At 37.3% G+C, this 14,415-nt stretch overlaps 2 protein-coding genes across 5 annotated transcripts in view; one reads left to right on the plus strand and one right to left on the minus strand.

Annotated features, from left to right (window-relative positions):
- The window catches only part of LOC106867518 (adenylate kinase 9), a 57,302-nt gene extending 44,364 nt beyond the window's left edge, over positions 1-12,938 (minus strand). For 2 of the 4 annotated variants that reach the window (XM_089337583.1, XM_089337582.1), the window contains exons 1-3: positions 5,103-5,188; positions 1,496-1,674; positions 12-132 (exon numbers count right to left, since the gene is read on the minus strand). In XM_089337583.1, coding sequence (XP_089193709.1) covers positions 12-132; positions 1,496-1,674; positions 5,103-5,130 — 328 coding nt within the window. In that variant the 5' untranslated portion in view covers positions 5,131-5,188. Of the gene's footprint in view, positions 1-11; positions 133-1,495; positions 1,675-5,102; positions 5,189-5,531; positions 5,786-12,831 lie in introns of those variants that run through there. The other 2 variants (XM_089337585.1, XM_089337584.1) reach the window with 2 other exon arrangements.
- Positions 11,647-14,415, plus strand: part of LOC106867538 (NADP-dependent malic enzyme) — a 30,693-nt gene continuing 27,924 nt past the window's right edge. Inside the window, exon 1 of the mRNA XM_014912447.3 lies at positions 11,647-11,750. Coding sequence (XP_014767933.1) covers positions 11,710-11,750 — 41 coding nt within the window. The 5' untranslated portion in view covers positions 11,647-11,709. The remainder of the gene's footprint in view (positions 11,751-14,415) is intronic.

Raw genomic sequence — 14,415 nt, forward strand, 5'->3', positions numbered from 1 at the left:
AAAATACTTACGATTGATAAGTTCGCAATTCCACTGTTGAGCAATTTGTTTCGCTAACTGAGTCTTTCCAGAACCAGGTTTTCCAAAGATTACAAAACATGTTGGCTTTGATTTCAAGAACTGTTGTTCACTCTGAAATTTGAAATAAATCATTTAGTTGATTAGTGATTCCTGGGAAAGCGGGTTTATCCCTTGGTTTCATTCTCATAATTGTTTCGCTAATCCGGTAACAACAATACAAAGTATGTCGCCCTTAAAACGGTTTTTGTGTATTTATTGAGAATACCAAACTGTCTTACAAAGGATCTTGTTTTTAGGAATTTCCAGTAAGTTATGAGTACACAAATTGTGAAGTCAGTTATGTAATAACATGAAATTAATTACCCTATAGTAAGAATTCGAATAAAGTAGCCCCGATAAGGGCTTTAATACATCCCCAGAGTATATAGATTTTAGGAGGAAATACTAATAAGGTATGTATACTAAAATCGTGAAACATGTTACGTAATAACAGGCTAATCAGATATGAGATAATAACAATTCAAAGTAATTAACTGTAAAAAAAAAGCTTGTGTGCATTCCCAGAGAATATTACCCTCAGTGGCGCTAGTGTTGGTATATTCGTGAATAAATCACTAACTGAAATAAGTGGATCTATTGTTTAGGAGAATACTGTTTACTTGTTTAAGCGTTGTATTGGATAAATTGAGAAAAATAACTAAAATAGTTCAAATACTAAGAATTAAGCATACTGAAAATGAATGGGTTATTTCCCTTGGTGGATATTTCCAGGAAGGAATGGGTTACTTCCCTTGGTAGCTTAAAAATCATTACTCCCACCGTTCACTCATGCCCAAAAGTTATTCCTCCTGCCGTTTACCTGAACTTTTTTTCGAAATCAATTTATACTTAAAACCTCCCCAGACACATAAGCAATGTGCGTGTGAAGTTTAAGAAAAATTGGTCGAGCTGTTTTAGCACAAAACAAGGACATACTGATACACACACACACACACACACAGACATTTTCAGTTTTAATATGTAAGATACACACACACACCACACTTATAATTACTCAATTATCTAAAATAATATACAGTAAATCAATCATAAATATTTATTATCTAAAATTAACATCCATTTAAACACATTATTATCAGAGATTTATCTTAACAATGGACCACTTTCTACAGCAAATTCAAAACGACTGTATATCTCAAATAAATCTTAAACCTAATTAACCCATTATTTTATTTTTTTTTATCCATCACCCCTTTTTGGCCACCCTATTATTTCCCACTTTTTCTTCAATGCCCCTCTAGAGCTTTCCACTGCCCCTAGGGGGTGGGGCTGAACTGCCCAGTTTCAGAACTACAACACTAGATCACACACCCTCAAGGAGATAATATGAGAAACTATTTAATCTATCGAATATCATGGCACACATCAATATTTCCAGGAGATAAGAAACATCATATCCTTCAACTCCACTTACTTTTTCTTCATTGTAAAAATCTTGCTTGATTTTTGAAAATGATGGTTTCTCAGGTCTTAAAACGTCATGAAGTTTTTCCTTTGAAATTGTGTGGAACGCATGCACTGAACTTGAAGCAGGCCGTTTCAGTTGAGTAATTAAATCATTTAAAATGTTATTCTCTCCATCAGAAAGGGTTACTGGATGAAGGTAAAAAAGTGAATACAATTTACGTCAAGAACTAAATTTAGTTTAGTAGAAATGTATAATGTGTGTGTATGTATATGTGTGTGTGTTTATGTGTGTGTGTGTTTTTTTATGTGTGTTTGTGTGAGTGTGTGTATGCTTATGTACATTTGTGTTTGTGTGTGTGAGTGAGTGTACGTATGTATGTTTTAATGTGTATGTATGTATGTATGTATGTATGTATGTATCTATCTATCTATCTATCTATCTATCTATCTATCTATCTATATAAGTGTAGTTAACATGGTATAGTTATAATTTTAAGAATGAATGGTAGTGAAACACAAAGTGGTTTTTATGTTTGCTAGTTTATAGATATTACATTTGAGCATAAATTGAAATAGGTTATTTTGATTATTTTAACAGATTATTTTAATTATTATTGCAGACAAGACACAGCTGTAATAAAACGTAAGATTCAATGAAGTTGGATTTCAGTACGTCTATGTTTGATGTAACACTGCACAGAAGAACTTCCTGTATGAATACATAAGGGTGCATTGGTGTTCTTCCAGCTGAATGCTAACCAAAAAGGGTGAAACTTTGCTGGATGGCACTTCTGTGTAGATGTTTTGTGCCATGGCCTCAGAGGAACACTCTCCCAAGGAAATATTATACAAGGAAATATTATACAATAAACATCCTAAAAGCATCAGACATCATTAGAGAAAGAAGAGTTAACTCTGCTGGACATTGGTGGAGAAGTAAGGAGGGGTTGGTTAGTAATACCGTACTTATGGTGGTGGTGGTGGTGACAGTGGATGTGGTGGTGATGATGCTGGTTATAATTGGATTAATGGCCGTGTGAAGACATATAACAGGTAGTGTACAGATGAATCAGGATGTTATCATGAGAAACTACCTCATGACATGGAGGACAGTGATGGGTGGAGGCTCATGCAAATCTAAACAGGCTCTACCTAATGATGATGATGATGGTGGTGAAGATGATGATGATGACGAAGTACTGAGTCATGTGATGTGTTGTTGCAATCATACTCATTATCACGATACCATCACCACCACCACCACCACCACCACCACCACCACCACAACCGCCACCACCGCCACCACCACCACCACCGCCGCCACCACCACCACCACAACCACCACCGCCACCACCGCCACCACCACCACCGCCGCCACCACCACCACTACCATCACCACCACCACCACCACCACCACCACCACCACCGCCGCCACCACCACCACTACCATCACCACCACCACCACCATCACTACCAGAACAAGCACCAACAGCAGCACCATTATCATCACCACAGTTATTACTTCTACCCCCACCCTTCAGCATCATTACCACCAAAACCAGCAGCAGCAGCAGCACCACCACCACCACCACCAAAACCACAACCATCATGAGCAATGCCATGACCACCATCACAATTACCAACATCACCATCACCACCACATTGGAAGAATTTGATCTAAGTTTGGCTGGATTACAAAAAAAAGTCGGTTATGTTCATCACTCATGCTAAAGCCCCCAGAAAACAACAAATGAAGGTTACAGACAAACCATCTTCATCTTGAAGGCAGAAAAAACAAAGATCATTGTTGCTGATAGGCTTTATAGGTTGTGATGCTATTTATAGCAGCAGCAGCAGCAGAACCTGCTCTAGTTTCTGATGAAGGAGCCTGAAAGTTATGTGATCAACTGCAGAAAAGACTGATATACCATCTTCACTTAGAAACTCTTTGTGGACGACCTCAATATACTGGAAACATGATAAATATGAGAAATGTTGGTCCAGCAGGAGGATGTTTATCATCATCATCATCGTTTAACGTCCGCTTTCCATGCTAGTAATGAGAAACTCATAGATTAGGACTTTTAATGTTTCTTTGCAGTCTCAGGGACACTTGGCTATATATCATAGCATGACTATTTCATACAAGCAGGAGTCATGAACAGATATGTAAAAATGTGTTCTAAAAAACTTATCCCATAACATGTGTAGGTATTTATACACACAGACATAATTGTCAAGGCATATATAAACAAAATGACATGAAAAACATGTACTTATAGATGTGTAAGCATATATGTTGATGTATATATATATATCTTTGTATACAGTTCATATGTGAGAATATATGCATAGCTATGTGACTATCTTGCTGTTTGAATTCCAGAGAAGGGCTTATATTTCTAAGTAGGTGGCTGATATATACTGAACTAGAGAAGTACTTTGAAGAAAAAACCAGCGGCACAGGCAAGCATTTCACCAGTAATTGCTATTCAAACTTAACCAAAGACTTAGCAAGATAAATGTAAAGAACTTAAAAACTGCTTAATAGCATTGGAAATATCAACATCAATGGAGATGTTGATATATTTCCAATACATGGAAGTAGCTGGCATCTTAAAGAACACATAGCTACAGAAATAGCCACGACACTGGGCCCAAACACTGTGCTGGGTGGCACACCCACAAATCTAAGTGTAGAGGGACAATACAGATTGAGTTAGCCTTGTCTGCCTCTGCTTTTAATACCATCAGAATCTATGGACATGTAAAAAACAGTAAGGTCAGAAGAGAGTGTAATATGATCACCACAATGTCTGCATCCCATACAATTCATCACAGTGTGTCGTGGTGTGCAGTATGGCCTTATGCTAAGCAAAGACATAGTGTAACTTAAAAGAGATCTGTGGTGGGTTTGCTATTCATAGTTCAGAGAACTAGCTGAGGGTCATCCATAGGACTCGCTCCATCAGAGCTAACCTGTGCGCAATAAGACTTGTGGATCGGAGCTGATTAGCAACAACCACCCATCGTCTGGAAATTCTCCAACCGAGTTTCTCAACCATATTTTTTTCTACCTGTGAACCCCTTCGATTCCCTTTTTAAATAGGTGGACCCTCAAAGCCATTCGATGTTTAAAAAAAATTTGTTAAAATTTTTATAATGAAATTGTTTTAAAAAATTGTTAAAACATTTTGTGCATTATAGAAATATAACCAATTTATTGCACATAAATTTCAGCAATAAAGATCTCATGTGGACCCCATCACCTCACTCCAATGGTCGTATGGGCCCTGGTTGAGAATCACTGCTCTAACGTATTGAATCAAACAAAAAAATATTGATACTTTGTTACTCTCTCGCTTGTATACTATTTAGAAGACTCTAAATAAATTTCAAGAGAACACAAACAATACAAACACACAAACATGTCTATGTATCCTCGTGCATGTGTCTGTTTATGTATGTAATCGTGTTTTAATGTTTTCCAGGATTTTAAAGAAATACAGAAATGAAAAAAGAAAAGAATTATTGCACTAAAATACCAACAAAACTACATGTGTTCTGTTACATTCATTAAACTGCGTTTATGTAAACAAAACACCTTTACTCACAGACTTCTAATGCCGAGTCGTCCGCCATATTTCTAGTTGCTAAGTAACAAAAAACTGTTTTAATTTTTGTTATTTATTGACGCAGGTTATTTAGCTCCAAAACAATATTTTTACAAATTAATATATTGCTGTTATTTTAAATATTCTAATACTTCTCAATATATTTTGAAATTTTTTTAAACCTTCAGTGGTATCAAGGCTAGATATTTAAACGCTGTAGGGTGTTTTATATTCGTTAGGAATTAAAGATTGATAAACAAAAGGTGATTGTCTCGCCTCTTGATCCTGTCAGCTAAGCCAGCCACATTATGACAATAAATGTGTGTAACACACCTGCTATTTATTTATAAATGTATATAGTATATGCAGTAAATGTTCGTTTCTCACTAATCTTTCATATCAAATTTCTTGTTTTTTCATAGGATTTACCTGTTAGAAGTATCACGTTCACACATTTGGTGACACAAAAGGCAGTAAAACTTTTTCACGTCTGTTTGCATGCATTTTATACACTTTTCTGTTTATGTTTTATCAAGGTGTAATGTACATTTCTTTTTTTCTGTATTCCAGGTTATAATACTCATGCTGTCAAGAGTGTAATGAATATGTTTTGAACCATCACTCGATTACTTATGAAATAAAATTACACCGTGGCGCTATCAGTTTGACCATCGACAGTCAAATAGGGGTGAACTTACTCAAGGTAGATAGTTATCTAGAAACTAATTAGAAATACTAATGTGATGACGAAAGGAGCTGATCAATATCATTTTGATCATTATTTCGATAGGTACGGGAGACAACTCTAAACTTATTTTCGACCTTATAAAACCTGCACAGAGAAGCGTACATTTTATCGAACTTGTCGAAGTAGTGCTAAAGGAAGCTATAAGAAAATACCCAGTTTAGTTATATAAACTGTCCATGACGTTTTGCTTTACAGTGCTGTAATTTCATTTGATAATTTCCCCTATCACTATCTCGCTAAGTACAGTGCGGTTATGTTTTACTAATGAGGTCTAATATGACCAAACCATGTGGGGGATTGTCTCCCTTACTTGAAATAATTTTAAAAAATAACATTTTTACCAAAATAATAAATTAAATTTATGTGAAGATCAGTCAGCTTGTTTTGTCCCCAGAGTTGGTGCCCCTCTGTCCCTCTCACACCAAAGTCAGTCTATCTTTTTTTTTTTATTTCTCAGTAGTTTTAGGCATATGAAGCTTTAAAATGCCTTTTAAAAGGTTATGAAACAACAAAAGGCCAGGTGCAAAATAGCATCCCATCCACTCTTCCACAAAGAGCTGTTTGACTTCTGTAACAAGACCTACAAAGGAAACGAACCAACAGCCTTCTTGAAGTCTTCAGTTATTCCACTTTCACAGAAAGATGATCCTGTGAGCCAATTTGGTATATATATATATATATATATATATATATATATATATAATATTTCATAAGGTAGATAGATAGATAGATAGATAGATAGATAGATAGATAGATAGATAGATAGATAGATAGATAAGTAGGTAGGTAGGTAGGTAGGTAGGTAGGTAGGTAGGCAGACTTCGATCAGGTGATCGCAATAATCCTCCATAAGAAGTCAATGTTACAAAGTAAGGATGCCTTAGTATATTGTCTTCTTAGAAAATGGCCAGATGTTATGACTCATCATGTGTGTGTGTGTGTGTGTGTGTGCGTGTGTGTGTGTGTGCGTGTGTGTGTGTGTTTGTGAAGGTTTGAATAGCGCAATGATGTCATCGTCCTGTGATTGAAACTAAATGCCTGCTCGCTCCTAACCTATGAATGTTAGAAATTGTTTCCAACCGACATTTTATTTCCGGTTTGTCCTCAAAACAGACATTTTTCTTATTGTTTGGCAAATTGCCGGGGAAAAAAAAAAGAATCCAGAAGAAACTTAAATCCTATTATGTGACCTTTGTTACTCGTTATTGTAACATTATTACTGTTCATACAGCGCTCGAAGCATTGCTGCTGACTTGTGATGATATGTCGAACAGCTGTTGTCACATGCAGGAGAATCCGGCAGTTGACAGAATCCATCATGAAGATCGTACTGTCGTCTTCCTTTTGCCGGAAAGAGCAGGCAATTTTCCTCTGTCTGTGGCTATGGCGAAAGGGGTTGTGTGGTGGACGAGACGAAAACGACAAAAGAAAGACACTTTCCTCTTCGATCAAGGCCTCATTGATTTAAAATTTCCATTGGAAAAGGAAGGTGAGAGCTGAAAGAGATGTGATGTCTTCCAGCAGCTCAATCCCGTATCGTATAGATCCATCGCGTCAGTTTCCCGATTTCTGTGACGTATATATTCCCCACTGAACGAGACGCCTGTCCATAGCAGGAATATTCATTTTTACTAGCTGTTTGGACTGGTGTAACATGAAACGAAGTATTTTGCTCAAGAACACAACGCATTGCTCAGTCCAGGAATCGAAACCACAATCTTATGATAATGACCCCAACATCCTAACCACTAGGCCACGTGCCTTCACTGTTTCCCAGTAAATTTGTTAAAAGATGGGTGAATGGGGAGAGGATGCTCCGAGTGAGTGAGCCTAACCTGGCGTTTGTAGGCTGGGGAATACGAAGAAGAGATGAGCACTTGCTATGGTACCTCTGGTCAGTAGAGTGGCTCGAGATCTTCGGGGTTCCATTGTTGCACTTGGGTGGTTTTTCACCCCTTTTTGGAGATTTTGTTTGAAAAGATTAAAAAAAATATTTTTGCAAATTGTTATTGTTTTCTTGTTTACACGTTTAGAAGAAGCACTTAGAAAAGGCATCGCAACCGATGTGATGCCGACGAGATTGGCCCTGGACCAAAACTTCAACGCTACACACGAAGGATGCATTGTCAGAGCTAAGACGCGTGTTCTAAGAAACGAGGGAACGATGACCCGCGAGTGGAAGAGGTGCAACGTGGCAATAAAGCCAGTTTGGTCTTTGGTGGTTCTCAAACCGGAGTAGAGGTGTGCAATGTTTCAGCAGTATTTCGCCCAGCTGTTTGGGACGAATGGCAAGCCGGAAAGCAGGATGGACTCCAGTGCCTATTTCAATGGCATTTCACCACTCTCAGCAAGGGGAGTGGAGCGTTGTGAAATGTTGATAACAACCACGGAAATATGGGATGCGATGACGGGCACTATGGTGATCAAATTGCTTGGTTTAGATGGTCTGCCCTGTGAGATTTACTTTTATATGCTAGACTTGTTTGACAGCCTCTTAGCAGATATCTACCGCAACTCGTAGCAACTCCCAGCAGGATGGAAGAATTCCTAGCTCGGTAAGTCGAAGAGTGGTGGCATTGCTGAGAAAGGACCCAAACAAGGGGGATCAAATAGAAAATTTTGGGCCCATAACGCTGCTGAACGCAGATTTAAAAATTTTAGCCATGGCGTTAATGAGGTTGGTGCTTGTCCTAGAGAAGTTTATTAGTGATGCTCAAAGTGTGCCATCCCAAGCAGATCAATCTACGATCACTTCCATCTCATGCAATACATCGTTGACAATGTGAATAAAGAAGCTGGCATGGGTGGGTCCCTGATCTATTATTATTATTATTATTATTATTAATATTATTATTATTATTGAGTGAGAGAGCAGTGCATGCCATCAAAGTGACACTGGGGTAAAATATACGAAGCCCATTATACCCATCATGACTACCCGTCTGATAAGGGTACACCAGGCACATGCATCACAACCATATATGCGTGACATAGCGATCTCATATCAAAATAAACAGCGCATGACCTTGCAGATGGGGCCCAGTTAGAATTTTCTTCAGGTCGAGTAGCCCATCCCGCTCAAAAGGTCCCTGAATAAGGTTTGTTTAAGGATGTTGAACGAAACACCCATGTTTCCAAAGCTAAATTATTCAAACCCCAAAGAATTCCTCTCAACACATGGCTATGATGCTCCCCCACTACTTCTGTTCATGATCAGAGATGCACATATCGTCAGCCACCAAGGGACATGCTCAACTGGTTAAGGTCAAACAACTGACAAGCAAATCTGTGGCATTGAGCAGAATATTTGCTGTAGCTCATCTTTTATACCAAGACAAAACAATGTACATGATAACACTTCCAAACAATTAAGATCAGAAGCCATGAGAGCCACTGCTTGGTACTGCATCCAGGCATGTCGTCGTCGTCGTCGTCGTCGTCGTCGTCATCGTCATCATCATCATCATCATCATCATCATCATCATCATTATTATTATTATTATTATTATTATTCAGACAGTCATCGACCAAAATTCATTTATAAAAGTGTAATATCTGATGACGGAACACAATGATATAAATGAAATATAATAGTGATAATAACGATTAATGGGGGGTTATACTACACACGTGACATAACTGGAAACGTGACATACATAGCAGGCATATGACGGCTACATTCCTCACCCATCCCACAAGATTAGTTTTCCTCTTCATAATAAACTCGTATTTTAGTGCTTATCAATTACGAAACATTTAGGTCAATACTGCTGCTAAGAAACAACAAGAGAAATTTTAGGATATTTTCTCTTTGGCTGTCACTTTTCAATTCCTTTTTGTTCCAATTCATTTCAAATTTGGTGTATTTATGTAGTTTCGCATGCTAATTACGGAAAGGAAATTCATTTTTGCCATAAATTTATAAGTAAAAAGTTAATAGGCGCAGGCATGGCTGTGTAGCAAGAAGCTTGCTTCCCAACTACATGGCTCCGGTTTCAGACCCATTGCGTGACACCTCGGGCAAGTGTCTTCTACTATAGCCTCGGGCCGACCAAACCCTTGTGAGTGAACTTGGTACACGGAAACTGAAAGCTCATCGTATATATGATATAGTTAGTTTAGTTTGGCCGTCTTACCGGTCGCTTCAATGATTTCACATAAGCACGTCATCCACCATGGTCCCCCCCCCCATGTATGCTCTTAATTCCTTAACATTTGCCATTCCACTGCCTTGAAGCAAATTGTCCACAGAGGTTAGACGTTTTCTTCCCCTATTGATTCATCCTTCAGTTGACTGCCATGAGACCAGTTGACACAGGTTCTTCTGGACGCCTGATGCAATGACCAGCAATTTTCATTCTTCTCTACTGAATCTTGATCAGTCACTTCAGATAGATCTTGATAAAGCTGCTCATTAGTTAATTTGTCATGGATTGCTTAGTTTAATTGTTCATAGCGCTAAACCGGAGCTTGGGAGGTACGGGTTTCGATTCTCTATAGTATGAGACCAATATAATCTTAAACTCACTTAGAATTTTGACTTCTAGTTGTTAATCATGGCTTACATTCACAATGAATGCAGGGAAGGCCATTATTCTGTTACATAACAAATATTTATTGTGTATTTCAGATTCAAATTGGTAAAGTTCTTTTCTAAAACAACCCAATGTATCCTCACAAATCAGAATGGTAGAAACCACAAGAGAAAACAGAAAAAAAAAAAAAAAAATAGATAGCCGATACTCTTCCAGGTAGAATTAATAACACTCAAACATTTCCTGCTGAAGGTTTCCAGGTTCCTCTGTTTTGGAAGAATTAGAAGAAACAATTGAAATCCCATTGTGTGATTTTTTTGGAGAAGAAGCTGAAATAATTATGGCTGAACCAAATAAATAGTACCAATAAATAAATAAATGAATAAAATAAAATAAAATAAAATGTGACCCCCAGATCTAAAATCTGGCGACAAGCCTGCTTATGTCTAATATATGCCACAGGTTTCCACGCAGTTTCCGCCTACTAAATCCATTCGCAAAGTAGCTGTTGACCCAAGGTTAAAAAAAGAAGACTTGCCCAAGTTGTCGCGCACTGAGACTGAACCCGAAACCACATGATTACAAGGCCAGCTTCTTAACTACACAGCCATGCCTGCGTCTATGATTTTAATTTAACTCTTCTTTTCTAAACAATAAGCGTTTACTGTACATTTAATTCTCACAATAAAAATGTAAGTTTAGTGCAAATTTAAAGATTAATTTTGCGCTTCGACTTCCTCAACACGACACTTCGCACAATAAGTTTTCAGATTTATAATTTGTTATAATTTTTATATATTTTATTTTACTGAAACTGTGTTTTGAAATAGATTTTAAATTAAACCTTTTTGGTAGTCCCTAATATTGGTTTCAAATTTTGGCACAAGGCCTGCAATTTCGGCGGCGAGGTTAACCCGATTACATCGACCCTCCGCCGCACTAGTGTTCAACTGGTATTTATTTTATACGACCTCGAAAGAGATGAAAAGCAAAGTGGACCTCGGCGGCATTTGAACTCAGGACATAAAGATGAAAGAAAGGTTGCTAAGCATTTTGCCCGCTCGCCGCCCTCGGCACGGGCTACCGCTACTCAGGTTACGTCTAATCAAATGGTTAAAAATTAGTTTAAACTAAAAAAAAAAAGAAGTAAAGAGAGTAAAGAAAAGAAAAACAAAACTATTTGTGATGTGTAATCAGTGATTTTGTGTATTGTTGCTTTTCTGGTCTCGGGTTTTTGAAAGGAGCTTTATCATTATCAGTCAGTAGTCAGCTGGTTTCATTAATCAAACAGCAACTGGTTTTGTTCCTCTTTACACCGGAATTCATGGAAAACATTAAAAGACGGGAAAATCCAAACGTTCCAAAGTAAGTTTATCATTTAGACTAAGCTCAATCTGTCTACATTTATATAATACGTGGGTGGTGTATATGTTTATAATACGTGTGTATATTTATTGTTTTTATACATTCTGTGGGTGTGGACGGGGACCCAATATATTGAAAATTATTTTGTTAACGACCAGAATTACGTATTTTCTATGCTATATCGGAATATTGAAGACAATTTACATTCTTAAATTGTCATTTGAGATTTCGTTTTCTTTTACTTTATACACACACACAAATATATATATATTTTTTAATGATACATCTATCATTTAAAACTATTTCGACTTAAAATTTGCTAAAGATTTAAACTTAACAATTGAATATTAATTTTTACATACAAAAAAAAAAAATAAATAAATTACGATTCTAGTGAATTTTCGTCCGCTAAATTCTCACAACTCGCCCCTAGTAATTTATGTAACAGTGGAAAGTCCGTTGCGACAATTTGGCATTAGCGTTGTGTCCTTCATTAAGAATGTTCGCTGACAAACGTCATGTAGCGCAACTAAAAGAAAATCGATGCACAACTGTAGACAAACAAGAGATTAGATTTTCTTCACATCACTCCCTACTGTCTAGAAACTGAATTAATGTAGTCTTTAGATACACAATGACTGAAAACAAAGGATGAGTTAGTTGTAGCTGGGTTGTTTTTGATGACGGCTATTATCGTTCAGCGGCGAGCTGGCCAGAATCTTTAACACGTCGGACGAATTGCTTAGCGGCGTTTCTTCCGGCTTTTTATGCTGAGTTCAAATCCAGCCTTTCATCCCTTCGGAGTTGATAAAATAAAGTACCAGTGAAATACTGGAGTTGATGTAGTCGACGTGTACCCTCCCCTAAAAAAAAAAACATGTCCCTGATCCCTGCAACAGTATTGTAACCTTGGTCACTTATAGGACATAGAAACTGGCTGACCAGCCTTATGAGTTCTAGGACGCGAGAGTAATATATATATATATATATATATATATATATATATATATATATATATATATATCGTTGATAGACGACCTGAGGCGAAATATCAATAATAACAACAAAATAAAGTTACCACCTGTTACTTGTCAGTGTGTACAGTTCGTTACTGCGACAATCTCCAGCCATCATAGTCCACACACTTCATGCTCAATCGCTCCCACAAAGAAAAAGGAAAAAAAAAAAAAAAAGAAACTACTATAAAAAACATACCAGGTTTCCCAATCAGTCAAGGTAAATATATAAAACACTTAAAAGTAGAAATACCACTAGCATAATTAGTTTAATTAACTCTCCCAACACCACCACCACCACCAAACATTATACTTGAATGTACACCATCAATGATAAGTGCAAAGTGACCATAACCATTGTCCTATTCTCTAATTCCATTGTAACTACTACTAGAATTAATAGATGTACTAATGTATACTGTATAGATGGGTGACCTGTTAAGACTGTCACACTGGCCTTCATATAATTAATTAATGTAACCTGGAACGATATGTCTATTGGACTCATCTGGTCATTTAATCAACTCCCTGCATGTCAAGACTATCACACTGACCTCCTTGCAATTAACTAGTGCATAGTTTACCTGCAATGATACATCTGTAGGACACACCTGGTCATTTAATCAATGACTTGTACGTTAAGACTGCCACACTACACCCTCATACACATAATCATTCACCTACATGCCATAAGTTCCTTGATTGGGACTAAACCCAACAAGAACATCATCATCGTTTAACATCCGCTTTCCATGCTGGCATGGGTTGGACAGCTTGGCATGGAGCTGGTCAGCTTTATTTAGTCCAGAGTTATAGTAAAAGGCACTTGCTCAAAGTACTGCACAGTGAGACTGAACCCAAGACCACATGGTCATGAAACAAGCTTCAGTTCTGTCCTGACTAAACCCAGAATTTGTTGTTGACCTACAAAACTTGATAAATCACCATTCACTAGTTTTTGACCCTGTCTCCCATTTGGTTGGTAATCTTAGTCAACAAAATCAACATTGGCAATTGTGAATTTAGTAGCTTCTGAATAATAGTAAGTGCTAATTTATAGGAATTGTGGTCTTGGCTTAAAATATCTACCAAACTAACTGCTTAACCAAGCTAATACTACAGTATTTGTCAGTTGACAACAAATTGTTAAAAAATTTTTTTATATATATTTTTTTGTTCTCATTGCAGCTGTTTGTATAAATGAAATAAAGTTTTTTGATCCAACTTCTGTAATACCATAGCAACAGTTTATGAATATAATAATACAACTCTACCTGGGTATTGATTTTTCTTTTTATAGTGGTGCTCCAGCTCAGGCCAACCCACCTGTAAAAGGAATAAAAATCACGACTTTTATTTATATGCAGATTCTTCAAGCTGAGCCAAATGGCAGGAGACCTTGGGGTAGACCAAGAGTGAGATGGCTGGATAACATCCATTGTCTCAGTTGGTCGTGTTTGGGAGTCTAGCAGGAATGTCTAATGACGATTGCTTTTGATACAACCCTATGGAGGAGGTGTCTAAGGGCTTTTCCTCCATGACTCTCCCAGGAATAGTGGATGGAGATGATGGATGGATGGATAAGCAATTGTGAAAAGATGATATGATAGTGGATTGAGTGAGGGTCTTTATAGCACATCCATTTAACA

The sequence above is a fragment of the Octopus bimaculoides genome, chromosome 19, assembly GCF_046866305.1.
Source record: "Octopus bimaculoides isolate indiv1 chromosome 19, ASM4686630v1, whole genome shotgun sequence".
Taxonomy (NCBI): Eukaryota; Metazoa; Mollusca; class Cephalopoda; order Octopoda; family Octopodidae; genus Octopus; species Octopus bimaculoides.